We start from the raw sequence: 20282 nt of genomic DNA, 5'->3' as shown, positions 1-20282 counted from the left end.
CGTTACTTATATATATATATATATATATGTATCGTGTGTGCTGGTTTCCATCACCAACAGGCCAGAAATAGACACTATTGCTCAAATGCCCGTTTCATAGGTTTCTTACGTTTGCTGTATAGGTAGATGCCTTATGCTTGCCTGGTGTTTGGTTGAAGAGGACTGCTGTCCTGCGATTCAGGCAGCTTCTCCAGCGGTCTTTCTCTCATTCTGAGCTTCTTTCCTGCTTAACAGCATCCCCGCGCGTCTTCTCCAACTTCCCTTACTCCTCGCACGGGTTGTTTTCGATCAGAGGTGGCCGGTCAGCGTTGGTTTGGCCGACTATCCCTGCTATTCCGACTCGGCACCGCAATCGGCAGGAGTTGACTGGCTGGCTAGCCGTCACTAGACGAGGCGGTCAGAAGACACCGCTACAGATATCCCGCTGCGACGAACGCTTGGCGAGGGCCGAAGAGCGCTAGGCGCCAAGCAGCGGCCGGCTGCCAACTGCCGCTTAAGCTTTGCGCACCTCGTTCCGCTTCGCACAGCATATAGGGATACGCCCTTCAGCTTGAGAGACACAGAAGAACTGCTTTCGTGGCACCGCTTATTTAAATGTCTATTCCTATGATCGTTACTAGAAATACGAACGTCACTAAGTTAGAAAGAAATAGACAATACAGCTCCGATATCGGGTACATATCACGACCCAGCCCCTAGAAGCGTCTAGTGAATGGCCATCCATACCATAATAAGCTGCAAACCAATATAGACGCTCGACTACAGCGGCCAGCTGAAACGCGGTTCTTTTATTGGGAAAACCTGAATGTTTCCTTCATCTCGGCTAGGAGAAGCGGACTGATGTGAGCTCCTGAGGCAGGAGTCGGCGTACTGCCACCTCTAAGCGAACTCCACGTGTCGGATAGGTGTCAGGGTCATGTCGACCTGTGGTGCTCGCTGGGGTATACGATGGTGTCAAAATAAAGCAGATATTTGGACAACGATCTGATTGAGCGACTGAGTGTGGTACAGCCACCGCAGCGGTCAACGTGGCCGCGAAGATGTCATCAAACCACACCGTCCTTTGGTAAAATAAATTGAAGGATGACCTTCTCGGCATATTTCTGTTTGCTAATGATACTTTTCTTTCGGTATAGCAGAACTACGATGTCGAGTCACAGCGATATGGCCTCGTAAAATATTCCGGTTGTTTGAGCAGGGTGTCGAATTAATCAACTTTTTTTTCTCATAGCTACATAGTAATAAGCATCTTTTAGGAGCCTGCTAATATGTTGATGCAAAACGCAATAGGAAGACTCGACCAAACTACAGAAATAATTATCACCGTTTATAATATCTGTTAAATAATATAATATTGTGTATAGGTGCAGTGTTCTATCTTTGTCGAGCGTACGTTGCATGGGTAACAATGTCTGACAACTCTCTATTAAGTTGTTGCGTTTAACTTCAACCGAAGTGGTAACTACATGAGCATGTGCACTTAGTCTGGTTTATTGTATACAATGTAGGTATAACTAAGTATAAGTTGAATCGTTTTTTTCCATACTAACCACTCAGCGTCATTAAATTTTATCGCGTTCAGTTTATGAATTATGTGACCTCACTGAAACGTAGAGGTGGGATGGCAGCCTTTGGAAAAACCTCAATGCCACGACTAGCGCTTGCGAAGTTATCCCCAAGGGTAGCATCACCAGTATCCTACCAGGAGAACGGTATCACCTTTGGAATCACAGGCATCGTCGTGATAGGGGTTGGTTCGCAAGACTGACTACAACCACCGTCGTCGTTTCAACTACCATCAACATGAAATTGTCTTTTCTTCGGCCAAGTGAACTAGAAGTCCCCACTCCCACCCCATCGCCCCAATAGTAGTCCCCTCGCTAAGTTGTCCCTATGCTTAGCTACTCTTCGTCTGTCCGCTGGAGTCGCACTTAGTATCCTTCGTCTCTTCGATGGTACCTTCGCCTTCAAGCCCAGTCATTCTATATTTATCTCCTTCCTCTTCAACCTTTATATCCAAAGACGAAGAGCAAAAACTGTCCACACCTCAGCTTCGAAGTTACTTAGAATCGTTCACTACTCCTACTGCAAGCGTCGGGGGTGCTAAGGAATCGCCCCGTTCGTTGTGCTCGCGCGACGGAGGTGCCTTGTCGCAGTTGCATTACACCGCTTGGCAGACATCGACCGGCCACCCACCGCTCAGTGAGCCGGCCGGGGGCTCGAAGATAGGTCGCTGTATCCCGTCGACAAAAGATGATACATCAAATGCCCATTTGCATAGAGGATGATACACATGCATACATAGGAAAGCAGTAGCAGCGGCGGTAAAGCACAGCAATCTAAGTTGAGTCTTGTTCCTTTCCGTTATAACTGCTGCTGCTGCTGCGGCCGTGGCTGACTGGGTCCTCCTATTCAAAATCATCATACGGGTCTTTGACTTTGTTGAATGGTGAACGGAGCAGCAAAGAAGATGCACCTCTGTCGTGTGAGATGGTACGACACAATGATCAAATAGAGGTGTGAGCACTGACTGTACAGGGGTTATCTCTTTGTGAGTGTATATGGGTGTTGAGGGGCCGTACCAGTCGGCCGATCACTCGTGGTGTGAGCAGACACGATTCTGATGCCTGCTTCGCAGGACGATCGCAGGATGATCGTAGGACGAAATAGAGAACGAAAATCAAAAATAGTGCGAATGGCGAGCGACGGCCAAAAACGGCGAATGAACAAAAAAGCTTTAAGCGGGAAATGGGATGGGTTTGGCTATGATGGGATGGGCGAACTTGTTTAATTTCTGTCTAGTGCAACTGCGCACACAAACACAACAGATTGTTGTCATATATATATACACAATGTGATGATATAACTTTGTTTGTTTTGCGAGTACTACTACTTGTGTGTACATAAGATTGTTTTGACGGCAACGATGTACTCCGGTTACGTTTGTGGACATATGTAATAAGAAAACCAATGAATATTAATAGGTTGCGAACACTGGCTTTGTCAAGCTAACTATTTCGAGGGTTCGATTTCCGAAGTTCAACATATTGATTCATGAATTCTACAAAACATACAGCAAGATTATCTAGTATGGATAATTTAAAAAAAAAAAAAGCAATGACCTCTCAGTTGAGCAAGGACCGTTACGGCTAATGCGCGTTTATTACCACCGACACCGTTCCCCTTCTCTAAAGAATAATACGGGTCAGGGTTATAAGCATGAGCAGCTGGAGCATATTCAATTATTCACACAACTAAAACCTTAAGTTTTATTTTAGGTATTGTACAGGTTTTGAATTTTGCGTTCAGCATTGCCGTAAAACATTGCCTTAGAGGGCTGACTACCGACATACAACGAGGTGTACCTACGGTCAGCTTCAAACCTAAGTCACTTCATTTGGCCGTGGAGTTCAGAAGCAGGCATTTTACTACTACTACTACAACGACCACCGAAACAAACAAAACTTATTGCCGTCATCGTAATCGCTAGTTAAGTTAACGCTCGAGTCTGCCAGATGCAATATCGCTAGATTCAATATGGCGCCTTTGGACCCGACTTCATCTCCCTTGCAGTTTATGCTAACCCAGAAGAGCCGAAAGTGCGGAGTAACTAGGGGCAACCCATTGCCTCCCTGCAGGAGATACCATTTACACTACAGGGTTGCATTGCCTCTACTAGTGCTTCTTAATAGTTGTCGACTAGCTAGCTCCATTCATATATCAACGAGGATAGAAAGACCGTACGATGGCTTGACTAACTGCAACCAGATGTTTGGCGCTGTGGCCTTCCAGAGAACTTCTCTGTTGGCTAAGAAAACGACTACTTATATTCAGCTACTACTACCGCTGGTGATTTGCAACGAAGGAAGCGCGTGTCGCGTGCTGCGTTTGCTACAGTAGATGCCGCTGCCCCGTGTCCTTCAACGCACGGGGTTGTCTCTTGACTTGTACAGGATCTGCGTTAAGTTGACTGACGATACGGCGAAACGATCTGAGTCAACTCGACTGGGTTAAAGCGAACTAGTCTTCGCTCAACGGGCCTGTCGTCGTGTGTACCAATATGGCCGGATTGTGCGACGGTGAGCATAACCACAGACACGTGCTAACTATGGGGGTAACTATTGCGGTGTAAAGTTATTCGCGCGCATAAATACTTGGCAGACTTAACAACTAACAGAAAAGGAGTGAACAAGAATCTAGCGACTGAGGAGAACCCCCCGAACTGTATACGATGCCGGGCCAAAGATCAGCTGCTTACGTAGTTGTGGCAGGCGCCAGTCAATTTAATAATGAGAAAATAAGCCCACAAGGTGTGACGTAATGAAAGATTAAGCATTGACTAGATATAGGACAGAGCTGGTTAGATGGTCAGTATTTAAATTGAAAGCTAGGAGGCGACAGGACTGCTTGTGATTAAAGGTTCGTTACGGGATAAGATCGAGACTGGCTATGAGTGGTATCGTTCTGGTTGACTGGAATGACTTTGGCTATGCAAGCGATGTAAATAGTCGATCGAAAAGGTGTCACCTGAACGAGGTAATTTTTAGTTCTATCCAGTATGATAAAATTGATATCGCCAGTGCAGCTGGAAATAGAATCGGGAACCTTCAGAGAAAAGTTCATTTTTAACGTGTAATTTGTTTCCACCATTACGTTTTCTTATGTAATTTTACGTAAGTTTCACTTAGATTTACCATTACGTAAATTTCACTTAAACCAAGCTACTGGGTCAAGAAAATTTGCTCGATTTTGGCAGAAGTCGACACAGCATAATGTATCTTGTGTATCAACAGCACATCGGAACGCACCCAAGTTCCCCTGTCCTTTCCCTTATATCGTATACCAGCATGGTTTTGCTAATAATAACGAGAAACAATAATAACAAGACCGTGTGTACACAATGCACCCTTGTCTAAGTGCTATCTAGCTACCACTTTAGCTACTTATGCCATGGACTTGGATGAGGATGACTATCATGATCCTAATACATACCGTCTCCTAGCAGGCCAAGCGGCTTCGCCTATCCACCGTAATGGTGAACAAAACAAACAAATCTGAGTTGTCTAGGTTGTAGTGGGGGCACTCTCGGAGGCCTCGACGAAAGAACACGCGCGTAGCAGGAGCACGACAAAGGTAGCTCTTGAGCACTCGTGTAGCCGCGTATACACCTTTAGAGACTGTCTGACCGACTCTTCCAGGTTTTCCCAGACGCCTCGTCACGACCAGCACCGTATTCGAGGGACAGACACTTACGCGACAGGCTTGCTAGTCGTCGAGTGTAGGTGAGAGAGGAAAAGAGAGCAGGGCATAGGCAGCAGTACCCCGACTAACAGGCAGACAACAGAGACTCAGGTGCTTCAGAGCCTGTGGTAATCCTCATCGCTCATAATCCGCCGCCCACACCGCGCACTGCTAGCCTATTGTGGGTCCTGCCATACGAGTATCGCTTAGCGTCGTTTGCCATTTCGGAAAGGGGAGTACACAGCCGGGCAGCGAAACAGCGGCTCTGTCTCTTCCTCGCCGTTGTTTCTCGGCTGTGTTCATCCGTCGCTTAAGCGAGACGACTAAGGGCAGTGGCCGCGAGGACCTCTGACGTGCGACTTGAACCACAGTAGCGGAGCAGCCGTCACTAGAGCTACATAGGTATGAATAATGAATAACAAGAAACGAGTAAATCCATACGTGGTTCTTACACAAATACTCTCCATACATATCCGTCGTCAACTAGCTGCGTACTAGTAACGCCAAGGACTTTACGATCTGAAAGAATATACCGCTCCACCTGGACGTCACCGTAAATCTTCTTCACTCGCAGACTTGTAGTCCAAACGCATCGTATCATGTTTGCAGTGTCTTTTCCTTACTGACTCTTATTTTCTACCCTCGTTCCCCCGTCCTCCTGATCTTTCACGTTTCATTCACCTATATATAAACATCCACCGTTCGGCCCATTAGCAGGGATCATAGTTTGAGCTATGCGGCAGTGCCATGTCAGCTGCTTCGTATTACCGTTCATTCCATCCTTGCGTTATTGACGATAGACATAATTGCGCGATTTCAAGCTGTTTCTACCTGCGCCTTAAGAGACTACGTGTCTGCGTTTCAGCGCGATAACGCTACATACAGCTCGACGTGACAAATATCAAACCTCCTGTCATATGCGCCGAAATAGAGTATCGTTCATCGCGTTGACTGTTGGGATGCGCGAAATTGATTAAATTATCGTTGAGGTCGGACTGTGACCTCAGGGCGACCATGAACAACATCTTGAGCACGCTTGCCCCCTCCTAGCTGATTTCGCTTGCCTTACTTCCTTCCAAACGCCGTGATCCAAGTGCTCAGTCCTAGTCGGGGGCTCTCTTTTGTTTGGGTCTGTCTTCAGACGGTGACACATAATCGCCTATTGGTTGACCCTAAGCTAAAATATCGTACAGCCACTCTGACCCATTCCCCTGTTCGTGCCCACTCCAGTCCTTTTCTGTGTGTGTACTACCCCCCTTAACGTCGAACTATAATCGTGAGTCGCTCGTTCACCTTGCGATCTCTAGAGAATCGTCTTCACTCAATGATAATAATAATAATATCGAGTAGTATGTGGAAGGAAAATCGTGGACGAGATTACGCTTTTATGTTGTATCGTTCGTCTCCCTGAAATGTGATCATGATCTCTACAGGATCCTTATACAGCTCCAGATGTGCATTTTTCGACAGCCATGACCAGAGCGATCCCCCTATATCAAGTGGCGTTAAGAGCAGGCAGTGCCGTGCACTTCAACTCAGTTCATACAGGTAAAATGTGAAATCTTTCGTGGCGCACCCCCTTTTCTGTACCTACCTATGCCTGTATTAGAGCTAACAGTCACCTGCTCTTACCTGATTCGATGGCCTGGTCTCATCGATATGACTGGAAATACACAAATATTTGGTTTGCGCGCAGCCGCTGGTTGGCTGAACCCCCAACTATGATCTTAGCTCTGTATCTCCCAAACCCTCATTTTGCTCCGCTCTTACTATTGCTACACTTGAGAGTCGGAGAGGCGCTGGCGGTATCTGATTATTATCAAGTGATCGGCTAAACAAGTACCAGAACTACAACGCACGTACGTGTGTATCGAGGATTTTATTAGGGACCGAGCGAAAGTAAGAAAACACGCTTGAAAGCATAGTGGAATAGATAAGACCGAAGCTGAAAAGAGATCGTCACTTCACAATGACGCAAAGAATTGTTCAGATTTGAAAAACGCATTGCACATAAAGTATTACTACATGTTGCAGGCTGCATTATTCTATTCCAACAATATAAATGTCAGCTTATTGATGAAACTGACCGCAGGCTTGACAACATCTAAGGTCATGTGACGATACGACTAAGTAGACTGTGGCAGGTACGCTGAAATTTGTATTGTCGGCGTTGCCGTTACTTGTCCTACAGTGTTATTTACAAACGTTATACATTTACAGAAACAAATAATAATAATATACAGCATTTTGATGCTTGTGGTAGATAGAAAAAATAACAGCACGGGGGTAGCTATTACAAACAATCAATTAACAGCCACTGGATATCAGTCGTTGCTAGTTCGCTCGGCTTCGATTTATTTACGTTGGTACAGGCTGATTGTTTCTACGACACGATAAACACAAGACGCTTCATTTTTTTCTGTCGTTGAACAGCTTTAGAGCACCTGAAACGGACGTACAAAAACGTACAACGAGCGTTCACAGATGTAGCTTGTACTCGCAGTAATTATCATGAAATGGCTACCTTTGCTCCAGCCTATATAAATCGCATCGAGCGAATGCCCAACTCCGTATGTGTGTCTCATATAGAAGCGATCCAAGCATCAGCCGCTAAAACAGCTACTGTTATGGTTACCGCTATTTCGTCTTTTTCATTTAGAAGCAAATCGTCTTTCGCCGCACCACCCGCTGTGGTTTAGTTTTCGTTTGTTCATTGCATGTATTCTACTTTGCTCCGCCAGTATACAGCAGGCCAAGGAACCCCGCTTCGTCCGTTTCCTCTAGCGCTGCTGCTGCCCAGTGTTGTCCGGCATCGTCCCTATTTTCTGCCACTTTCTCCTTCCATTGGTTTGTCCCTAGCCGCGTTGCACCCGGCGTGCCAACGTTCGTCAGCAGACCAACAGCAATAGCAGTAAGCCCAGTGGCAGCAACCTTAACCTATGGCGTTAACCGTTATAAATGGAGGTTAACTCGACGTCCTCTCTATGTAGATGGGTCCGCTAACGGTTAGTCAGAGGCCGGGCTAAGGCTTGCAAATATGTTCATCGCTGCTGCGGTGATCACAGCTGGTGGTGTGCAAGGTGGCGGATTCGGTTGATGCTGTCGACGCGGTGGTAACGCGATCACTTGGCCGCTTTTGCCTGGTCTTGGCCGGCGAACGGGAAATTCGAGGAGGCCGTCGCCGAAGGCTACAGAAACAGCAATTCCCTTTAGTTCTGTTGACGGCCACCACAGTGTGGCCATACATAGAAACCTAGATATGACCTATATGGTGTAGTGATACTGCCTTCAGGCCGAGCTGCAATGGTTGTGGCAATTGCAGCATCGCGGCGGGGTGCTTAGAGAAATAGAACAGTTTAGATATCGTGTGGATACACACACGCACACATATATGTTGTGTTATTATAGAGCAATATTCTCCATTGTTGGTCTATAACGTAGCTTACGTGAGAGGATGTACGCGTGACAGTGCCTCGTGTATAAGGGAGAGTGTTATGCCGATTCTGTGACGGTGTTTTTCGCTTCCTTTCCCGCGACTTTTTTCAATGTAAACCTTTGTCACCCCCATAGCAGTCCCGTAGCTATTGTTCTCGTCGACGGTCCCGTTAGTTTCGTCGCAGACTGCAGGTCTAGTAGTTGTATTAGTATTACGAGTAGGGTCCCCGCTGAGATGTAAGTTAGAAGAAAAGACATTTTGGAGCTCAGCGTCTCAGTGGTCACTAGCCAATGGTCTGCAACTGTTGTTTATCGACGAAATCGTGTAGAGTCGAAGCGGGCGGAGAATTGCAGATACAAACCATGTCTCGGTAGCCGTATTCAAAGAACAGACCGAGCAAACCTCTGCATCGTCAAAATTCGTCGCCCGAATTGCCGGGTCTGGGTGCAGTCCCTTTAGCTTGTCCCATGTGAACTCTGCGGCCCGTTGTCACCTATGCCATAGAGGACGGACAACACCACCAGCTCTGTCATTCCACCCAAGGCACACGCAGACCCATCAAACATTACGACCCAGCTGCCGTCACCATCTCTACGATCAGCTGCACCATCCTACTTTGCCACTGATTTCTGCTGTCGGTCAGATCACAATAACTTTATTCGTTCCTGCTGCGTATACAGGTCATTGACGACGCCTCTGGTATCGTTGCCGTTATGCTGTCTTGTTTCCCTCCTGTCGAAGCAGATCCGTCTTCATTTTCGCTTCTCTCTTCCCTTCTACGTCCCTCGTCCCCGATTCCTAGCGTATTTCTTAGCGGACGCCCACCATGTAGCTCGTTCAGTAGCTCCCCCTTCAGTTCCGTGTCTGTCCGTCGGGCCGCGCCTCCATCTTCATCGCACTTTGCTGTTCATATGCTTGGACATGTTGCGTTTTTATCGATATAACTGGGAAATGTACGCCATCTTTAGACGCCACTTGCTGCTCGGTTTTGTTTCTGAGAGCAACCGCATTGCTTTCTTCCATCTCTTTAACAGTTTGTAGCGTGCTGCGTTGGACTTCCGCCACATGGTGGCCGTATGAGCGACCTGATCGCAGGTAACTCGTCAGCGCACGAGCCACACGATGCTCTGATATCGTTTATAAAACAAACGGGCATTCGCCTTCAGCGAACCACATAGAGACATACATGGGTATGCATATATACCACATAAGACCCGAACGTGCACAGACTTTGTTAGCGTGGTAGATTCGGGTGGTAGATGGCGCCAGTAGCACCAGAGCCAAAAACTAGTCCTGGGGAGTCCCTAATGGAAAAATCGCGTTGGTAACATGGCAGTAATGGATGGCTCACTGATGACTCCAGAGCCGTGGCATGGCAAAGTTCTAATTACATAATTCAAGTACATCGTACGTGCTGACACTTGTCTGCTCTACAATGTTTTTGCACAAACATCGATGCAAAAATAAGACTGATTCTGTCTATGTAGATACTTTCGGATCCATGAAGTGAAGTTGTAAACATTGGGATAAAGTCCTGTGTTCCATTTGCTTCTGGATTATCTGTAGCCGGCGTTCTATGGCTATGGCATTAATATGGTCTACCGAACACCTTTTCTATGTTAGTTTCATCTATAAGTAACATTTGAAGGCTCAGTTTATGGCTCATCAAAATCTACCCAAAAATAAGGCGCTACACCTTTAGATAATGTTCCAAACTGTAATAATTATGAATTCCTGATATAGCCTATATACAACAATATTATGCGTTTAACGGCGTATGTCCAGCTATACAGTTTACATTGAGAATACAAGCATTTATGTTTTAATTCTCAAACCCTATCCAACGAAAGTTCCACTTGAAGAAACTTAAATACGTTCTGCTCCACTATACACTATTCTATACAGAATTGCTTTTGTTAATGAACAATCTGCGCGAGCAACGCGGGAACTAATCTTTCCATAAACAGTACTATACTGACAGGAAGTAGCACGGTATAAGCAGATTGAGCTAGCTCTACGTCCGCAGAGCCAAGAAGACCCACCAGTACAAGTTAAACACTAAACTCTCAATTGCCCACGAAAGCCAGTTGCCCCTGGCTCCCGTTCTGTCCTGCGCTTCTTCTTTATTACAGTGAACACGTGAAAAGTCTGTTCCAAAAGTGGCAGCAAAGCTATTGCCACGACCTAACCCAACCACCTTCTCCTGTTCCTCGAAGCCCTTACCTCTTGGCCGTTACTTGAATCGGCACAATGCCTTTAAACGCCGGGGCTCCAGCGACACCGCTGGGTCGCTGGCGTCACCAGCAACGTTGCTCCCGCCCATGGGATCCCGCTGGGACAAGTGAGCAAAAGCGAGAGCAGGTTATCGGCGAAGTCAGCAAGGTGCTTCCTTTACGAAAAAGGGAATGTGTGCTTGCCTATCGCGTGCGTCTCTTAAGAAGAAAGAGACCAGACGCGCCCCTTAGATCCTTTCTCATTGTCTGAAGGGTTGGTCCTCGGCTCTGCTAGTGCTTCGCTGCAGCATTGCGCTCGCTAGCACTGTCGTTTACCTGCCACACTCGGCATTTGCGCTGCAATGTGCTTTAGTGACTTCTTGTGGCTCACTCCTATTTTCTTATGCCCCGCTTGCTCGCCCCTTTAGCCCTCAACCCTCAATCACTCTGACTTTGTGCATGACTGTGCCCTTAGGACCAAACTGACAAGAGCAGCCACTCCTATCCGACGACAGGTTTGCGGTCCAGCCAAGCCTGCAACGACAGCAAGGCTAGCTTTGGTGATGGCGTAGGCTAGAGCCACCTTTTCTTTTCTTTTCTTTCGGTAGGCTCTATCTTGGGCAAGTTTTTCCTCAGAATCATCGTTCCCGTATTGGCAACATAGCTGTCCTTTGAGTAAGCGGTGCTCGGGGTATTGGTTTTCCTTCGCGAAAATGCGACCTCGCAAACCCCGCAGATAGTAGTAGCAATGGCGTGGTGGAATGAGTGGATCCTAACAGCCTCTGTGGCAACAACACTTACCTTTCCAAGGTACTACCAACGCTCCAGTCACCTGGCTTTGCCAACAAAGGCTCTCGCCGGTGATGGGCTTCGCACCGATGTACGATGCGTATGAACGGCGTTACGACTATTTGAAGGCCGAGTCCAGACCCGCTTACCCTAGTCCTTAGACGTCAGCGAAACGTTTATGTATAGTCAGATAGAATACATGATTATGAATAGGAGTCCAGATGAGTGGTGGTTGATCAAGCGAAGCTCTGTCTTGTAAGGAAAAAGCGAAGACAAATAAAAATGACAACAGAATCGAAAATAATTTGTTTCTAAAGCAGCTGTTTACTTGTGCCACTAAAAGCATTCTTGGGCACTGATTCATTCCTGGCTATTCGGTCAAATTGCTAAACCGTCTTGGTACAGAGCTTTGCAAGCCCACCAATAAAATCATCGAAGTTTGCGGCAGTCGAATAGTTATTATGTGTTCTATACGAATCTAGCGAATAGAGCCCGTCACAAGCTTTATAAATAGTTGAAACTAGTTCCGGTTGAAGACATGGTGCGTGGCTCGACTTCTCCAATGATCTCGTCTTAAATGAAACCGCCCTGTATGTCTCATAATAACGCATCGTTATACGTTGTCAACTGAGTAGAGAAATTGCCCTTTAATGAAAACCGAAACTGTTTTATTTAAGGCTCATACATCCCCACATAGGTCGTGTACATTCGTGTGCCTGACAGGTAAGGCACATGGACGTAGCAGTGATTCTCACGCAACGCCCACCATAGATTTGCAGCCACTAGTGAGGTTGGTCGTGTAATCGGATTAAATACTCCTCACTTGTTCACTTTAGGTAGGCAGATTTGACATCGACATGCAATAATGCCTCAAATTGGCTATAGATTGGTGGGGATCTTTTAGCTTTTTCTCGCCTGGGTCGATCTTCCCAGACAGCTGACTCGTAGCCATCGTTAACGTGGCGTACCTTGAAATATTGATGGCATCTCTACTACTACGCATGGCTATTTCTCTATAGCTACTAATATTAGTCAGTTACAGAAAATATAGAGAACCACCTGAAAAATAGATGCTTTTTTGTTGCCTAGAAAACGAGCTCTTTCTATTGACGGGAGTTTATGAAAAGTAAACGTGAGAGTATTGGCAAAACAGAGAGTCAGGGTCGTCTTCAACAATCTGACTTTTCTACATATTACTTACATATTATAGTTTGTCACATGAATGAATATCAAATGTGGATAAAACTGCTTTTTTTTTTTTTTTTTTAGTTATTATCGCCAGTTTTTAAAAGTCCAGTAGTTCCGTTTCTACTTGTAGTGCGGTAGCAAAGACAGCTGAGACTTGCGATCGGTTTTAGACGCTATTGTAATACGTGCGTGTTGTACGGCGGGGCCAAAACAATCGAACAGCAATCAGTACAAACAAGACGGAACTCAATATAATGCAAACATTTCTAGATTACAAGGGAGATAATAGGCAAACATTGTCTAATTTTTACTTCGTTCATTCCGTTTTGTGTCTATAACGAAAAGTGACTCATCGTTTTGCAACTTATCACAGAACAAATTGTTCCCATCTGTGTACGCTTCTCTTGCAAGATTCCGCCTATTATGTCATACGGTTCCCATTACCGCTCGTTCATCCGACGCGCTGCGGAAGACGCCAAGCGAAATTGCGGATAACGTAGTTGTAACTACACAAAAAGATCTTATCATTGATTATCTCGGCGAACTTGAATATGTCTACAGGCCCAGATAATAACACCTATTTCCCATTTGCCTTTGCAGGAGCAATTCAATTGATGCTCACCTAATATCTTTACGCCTGTGGCAGTGGCGCTGCTAGTGACCAAGGTAGATAATGGCCATCAATGGAAAGACGGTTGTCGGCGCTTTGGTGGCCCCCCAGGCACCTTTTTTGATACTGAACACTATAGAGACTCAAAAGGAGAATGAATGATGGCGCGACATATCTCTTCGTCCTGGAGTCCTTCCAGTAAATCTGTCTACTTTATGCCGATAGAGCCGACGCAATCGACTTTTATAACTCGCCGGCCCAATAGAGAAAGACTTCAGGGCGTTCGTTAGCGACTGATGAGTTTATGTGACAGAAATTGCGGGGCTAGAAGTCAATCGGTGGTCTGGGTAAAATATAATGATATGACAGGGTGGAAGGTCATGAGAATTACGGGCCAAATTTTACCGTAGCGCGATATAATTGTTCTCCATATGGAATGCCGTACTCAAACGAAAAGCTGTTGTTGCTGACACTAAGCAATTTTTTTTGTCTAACAAAAACTAAATGCTTTAAAAGTATCTCGTTGGTCAAGTTAGACAAATGTACGTTCTAGAAAATACTTATGTTTCATATTAAAATGAAAAGAAGAGTGGTGGGACAATCCGCTGAGTATATTATTCAATTACTTCTACATTTTTTTCGACTTGATTTTATCTATTTTTATGCACTTGAAAGTACGGTCAGAAATGGCTTGACTTAACAATACAATAAGGATAAAAAGAATATCCATGTGTATGCCAGCGTGTACAAAGACGACACACATAGACGCTTAAGATTTACTAGGACAAAGGTGTATAGTTCGTCGTACCGCTTAGTTGGCCCACCGAATTTGCATATTTGATAACAGTTAGGGTCGCGACGAGCAGCGATGCACCTGTTCACAGGCACCTGTGAACCATAACAATTTGAACTGTACAAGCTCCTATAACTAGGGTTTCCTCAAGCCTAAATCATGACTTCACATCCCGTTAAAGGGGAGACACGAGACTTAATATATAGATCCGCCCCCACAATTGTAACTCCTCGCGTTCGCCGTTGCTGAAAATGGTTTGAACGCCCCTCGTTCTCGCCCCCAATTGTGTCACAGCAGCTAGGCCTTACCACAGGTTCTTCCTTCCGGGGCAGATCAGCAAACACCGTCTTTCTTCTCGGTGTCACTCATTTTTCTAGGTCACTTAGTAATTGTGTAGCTCACCCAAGTGAAATGGGTGTTTAATGCGATTAAAATGAACAGCGTATAGGGTAGTAACAGTTCGCCGGAGTGGCGGGAAGTCATACAATGCATTATGTGCTACACGCAGAGATTCGTACAAGTCAGAGAACCAAGATGCGGTAGGACAAGCCTGTTTGATTACCTACATCGAAATAGTCATATTAGCCTCAATGGGCGTACATAAGTATGTTTCTCCCCCGAAGTCAGCTGGCCTCATGGCTCAGCCTAGGTAGCTGTTTTCTTCTAATCGCTCTCAATTGTCTACCCCCCGAAGTTACATGAAGTTATGGATGTAAGGAAAGGAGCGACAAAGCTGAAAGTCTGTATGATGTAGCTTGGAGCTGTTAAGCAACCGTCCGCTTGATCGGCCTTTACACAGGCCAGGACACAAAGTTTCTAAGACCCGTAAGTTCTCACCTTTGACTCAGTGTCGGGTAACTGGTAAACGACCAGTCGTCAAAAAGATGTTTATACCGTATGCGATACATATATGTATACATAGGTAGATGTAAACGATGAGTTGCACCACCTCTAGCAGTAAGACAGGAACAGCATTAATGTGTACTGCAGCGACGGCTGCGAGGAGATCCGGATGTACTCAGTTGGAACCAATTGGTTGGACAGCGTCAACTAGCATACGCCCAACACGCTCCTTTTACACACAAACATGGTCCGAAGATACGCGAGCCGATGGACGCGCGCGGGGGAGAAGGGGGTGGGGCTAGTGGGGACCGAATAAAAGCAATGAAGCACAGTACGCGTCAGCGAAGATTGCCAACATATGACCGCCTGGCGGCGTGTACCTGTTTGAATGAGCTCGTCCTAGCCCTCTAATACTAATTATATGCACCCTATCGTCGGGTGCAGGCATCGTGTGTAGCCCCCACAGTTATACACAACTTTGACCCCAGATCCTTTAGATATTTGACACGCCCCGTAGCTGCGACAAAATAGGATAGCAGGTGCTTCAACCAAGAAAAGATCACCTGAATCGACATCATGTGCACCGCAGCAGCAGCAGCACCCCCAGTGCGTTTACATTGGTTCACTTGTTCGCGAATAAACCAAACCGATGCATCCGGAACAGTCCGCTTCCCTAGCCAGCATCGCTATCGCGTATACTTGCGGCCGAACACTTGCACAGCAAAAGGCCTATAAGCACAGCTTGAATGACCCAGAATTGTCGCTAAATGCGGACACATAGTGTTGTGGTGCAGGCAACTGGCAAACTCGTCACTGGACAATTCGTTGTCACAGTAATGCCACTACAAACTATCGTAGTATAAGTAAAAGCGAAGAGATATGCAAATGTTGTCCACACAAAGATTCCCTATGTCTGGGTTTTACCCTTGTCCCAAACGCTTTGCAAGGAAACAGACGAAATAACAACACAAAAGATCACTGCTACCCCTCGGAAGCTGTGGGTACGGGGGATACTATGCGCGGCCGCTTACTGCCGCTTCTGCGTACTCCGAGAAGACGAGAAAATGAAAACAAGTTAGTTTAAGAGCTACCGCACGCAAAGTAAGCGGACATCATGATTGTGTACGTGTGTGTGCTTATATCGTCTCTCGGTAATGGCTACACATGAGCTGTGCATCATAAGCGCAGTGCACACATAGTACCCGAACGGAGAGAAGATACCTCGGGCGCGTCTGCTGAACCCTACAAGGGGGTGAACGCCGCGAGATCGACCAGGCTAGCGGTGGCCAATGTTGACACTAAAGATTATTGCGATTAACAGCAACAGCAACCACTAACATGGCAAAAGCTGAGGTGTAGCAAAGAAATCAAAGGCAAGAATGTTGAGAGTAAATGATAGAAGCAACACAAAAATAATTACCTAAGGCTGAGTCTACTATATTGTTAGAACAAGGCTTCTTCTAACGGAACGATTCGAGCTAAGGCCGACATGATCAGTTTGGAAGGCAAATACGGTCAATATGTACGCTCGTATTAACTGGACAAAATTGAAACGAAACGAAAATGGACATTTTATGCTTAAGTGATAGCCAAAGTTGATGGAGCATGTAGGATACAAAGTATGAATCTTAGCCGCATGTACAAATATTAAACGCAGCGATATTACTTATGGAGGGAAGAACTGGCTCCATACAAAGCATGTATAGCTTCGTAAAGCAAGACTCGATTTGCAAATAATCAGAAAACTTCAAGGCTAACTCCTGCCTGCCAAATAGTGGCGTTAGATAATAGCCATCAGCGTTATAAACCCGATTATATGTACGCAAACTGTAGCGACTCGTGCTAGATCGGCATGGATCATACCAAATTCGTAGCACTAAAATGTCGCCCATCAATGTGACACTCAAGCCTCTTTTCGAAAAAACAAGCCAGCATATTGGGTCTTCTCTAGAACACTTCACGCATATCTTCATGGACACTGTCGCTCCTTCACAAGCGTGACGTATGGCAAAATGTATGCACGATACCTTTGGAAAGATCCCACAAACTGTTTTCATGCCGTAATAGTTGTAGTCAAACCACCGAAAGAATATGCACAATCATACTGTTCCTCACCTGTAGATATAAACCTAGGAAAAATGACTATATTATTAGCAAATAGCCAATATCTTCACAACAGTTAAGTTCATTGGCTGAAACTGTGTTAGAAGACATTCGGAGTATGTGCGCTTCGCTCAATGAGGAGGTCGCTCCGAAAATCATCGTCATCACTATCAAAAAACAATGAGAACATCGCAAAGCCTACGATCCAACGCACAGTCTGTATACAACAAGCTAGCTGCCGCTAGAGCTAGGCGGCGCGGGTCACGACGGACTCATTTGCCGTTGTCGCCGGTCAAAGCTCTTTGTCGTCGTCTTTTACCGCTGCCAACTTACTGCTCACCAGTCTATATGGCCTACAACCTGGCACATTTTTCTTTTTCTAAGATCACGTTAGACACAGCGTTCTCAGTCGCCTTTATAGCCGACTCCGTTCATTGTTCATACAATTACTGTGTTCGATTTTTTTCGAGAGATAGAGAGAGATATCGTGACCCCGGCTGTATAACTTAATTATCGACTTCCTTTAAGTTAACGAATGATTTGAGATCGAGAGCATATAGTTTAGCGTTATTGTTGTTGTTGTTGTTGTTGGCGATGTCGATTATATCCTCTGTCTGTGCAGGCTATGCCCAATATCGCCGAGGTGCTAAAGCGCTAGTAAGAGTGAATAAAAGCCAAAAAAGTAAAGAGGGAGCAAAAGCTACGTGTGTCGGACTACATGAACTAGCAATGCTTCTACTACAACTACTACCAGCAAATAGAACACACCCTGCCGATTGAAAACAGCTGCCACGAGCTGCGACTAATCAGGAGCCACGAATACAGGAGCCAAAAAGTAGTCCGTGGATTGAAGGCAGGCGATAGTGCCTACACACGGAATAGCACCATCTGAACCGGAGTAGTACCAAGCCTACAGCCGTAGGTCGGTTAACGGTGCTCGATTAAGTTACTTATAACCTTCGCGTCATGTTATAGCGTACGAGGCCGGTACCGGCGGGCTCCTCTAGGTAGGGCTCGTCTACTATTGAAAAGGTTATTGTAATGAAAGAGGTCGAAATACGCCAAATCGTCAAGGTGTGCACTGATACGCATCCATGATCGAACAAAGCGGAGAACTAATAGTATCGATATCTGCTATAGTAAGTAACAATATTTGCTTCCCGGCAATTACGGAGGTGCCTTGATCAATAATCTTTAGGATTATTTTGCATCAAATGTAGATCCATGTCCAACTGTGTAATTGCAGAGAAAAAATCTAATTGTTTGAACTCCTCATTGTTGTTGAAAACATTAATCATAAGAATTATGATATAATAGACTTTTCTCGTAGGTAAAGGATTAGGTTATAAACAAGACCGTTTTTAAAAACAGAGATAAGCCGAACCTTGGCTAATGAATTATTAACGCACTTCCTAAGCCACGATACGGGAGGAAGCTGCTATTTTTGGTGTCGTCATTACGTATTTTTCACACTGTCATCATTCGATACTCACTCTGACGCGCGCCTCGGTAAGGCTGGTCCACATGGCTATCTCCTCTCGGGTCGACATGTCCGGGTAGCGGTTCCGCGAGAAGGTTGCCTCCAACTCCTGCAACTGTTGCGACGTAAAGTGGGTTCGCTGTCGACGTTGTCGCTTTTTGTTTGTGACGCCTCCACTGCCGGCCCCGGCTCCCACGACGCCGCCTCCACTGCCCACGCCCGTCGCGGAGACGCCTGAGAGAAAAAGAGCCGCAGACAACGTTCAGCGCAAAACAGAATTCAAACATTTCCCGCCGAAGGTTTTTATCTGTCCAAACCAAAAATCAGCTTTTTTCCGACCAAAAAAATGTGCAGATATTCAGATGCAAGGCTTAAATCAGAAACAACTTCAATTCATGTCGGCGATAAAACAACAAACTCCGCAGTTGTTATGAGATGTTCACGAATCAAACAAATCTCTCCTTAATGACAAATATGTACGTTTTATTTATATTGAAGAATTGTAGTCATGTTGAACTAGACTAATCGTAAACGGCGAAGACGTCGTCTGCTCGTTTTTTCCCGCTAATTTAGCACGTGGAGGGCTCTTATGTGCAGCTACGTCACAAAGTGAATATCAGGTCGACTTCATGTCGTGGTTTTAAGACAATTTAATTATCAAAAGACCAAAGACAGATCACGTAGTAATTTACGATACAGGTGACCTTCTATGCAGCAATGTACGGATTCGTAAAGGAATCACAACTCCTAGCTATTCGATTCCGTACTCTGCTTGATTGAACCTCTTGCAATATAATTTTCCGTCCGGAAATGTCCCACCTTTGATTCTTGCAGTTAGTTTATTTTTACTTCTGAAATTCAATAAGCCCTTAAGCTTTCGGAAAACCAAAATTGTTTCGGATACTAATCTTTCACGCCTAGGTAATGCTCATCGTAGATATTCATTAGCTATGTCTTCGAATGCGAAAAGCTACTCTACAAAGGCCATTGTCAATAAGTAACCTGTCAGATTCAGTTACTGCACTGTTATTATGTGACAATACGTTGACGTTCTCTGCTGTTACTCACAGTATTTCGGCGTGGGTGAGTGAGGGTGTGTGAGGTGTCCGGACGACGGCGACGTCAAGACGCTTCCTCCTTTTGCACTCGTTGGCGGTTTGAGTGCTGCCAATGAATCGGACACAGCTGACAGCGGTGAGTTGGCGGCGTGACCTGGAGGTCCGGTATTAGTCGAGTCGGGGCCTGCAGGGGCAAGGGATATGTGCGAAGAGTCGAGTAGCCTGCCCGCGGCCAGCGAAACCGACACCGGATCGGCGGGAGCCAGACCAACTGGGCCATTACTGATAGATGATGACCCCCCATCTCCACCTCCACTACAACCACCAATCAAACTTCCCTTCCCCAGACTTTCCATCGAAGTCGACGTCGGACTTGCCACTGGTGAGAGCGAACGTCGGGACATGAAATGGAAAAATTGAGCATAGGTAAACGTTAGAGGTACAATAATAATAAAGCAAATTACTACGTTCGAGTCAATGAAAAGAGCGAGAGAGAGAGAGAGAGAGAGAGAGAGAGAGAGAGAGAGG

At 45.8% G+C, this 20282-nt stretch overlaps 1 protein-coding gene across 3 annotated transcripts in view; it reads right to left on the bottom strand.

Moving 5' to 3' along the window:
• LOC111261759 (uncharacterized) overlaps window positions 1–20282 on the bottom strand; it is an 89817-nt gene that overhangs the window by 34539 nt on the left and 34996 nt on the right. For all 3 annotated transcript variants that reach the window (XM_022835497.2, XM_022835495.2, XM_022835494.2), the window contains exons 4-5: window positions 19765–20133; window positions 18710–18930 (exon numbers count right to left, since the gene is read on the bottom strand). In XM_022835497.2, coding sequence (XP_022691232.1) covers window positions 18710–18930; window positions 19765–20133 — 590 coding nt within the window. The remainder of the gene's footprint in view (window positions 1–18709; window positions 18931–19764; window positions 20134–20282) is intronic.

The sequence above is a fragment of the Varroa jacobsoni genome, unplaced genomic scaffold (genome assembly GCF_002532875.2).
Source record: "Varroa jacobsoni isolate VJ856 unplaced genomic scaffold, vjacob_1.0 scaffold_593, whole genome shotgun sequence".
NCBI lineage: Eukaryota > Metazoa > Arthropoda > Arachnida > Mesostigmata > Varroidae > Varroa > Varroa jacobsoni.
This window is presented reverse-complemented; position numbering and strand designations above follow the sequence as displayed.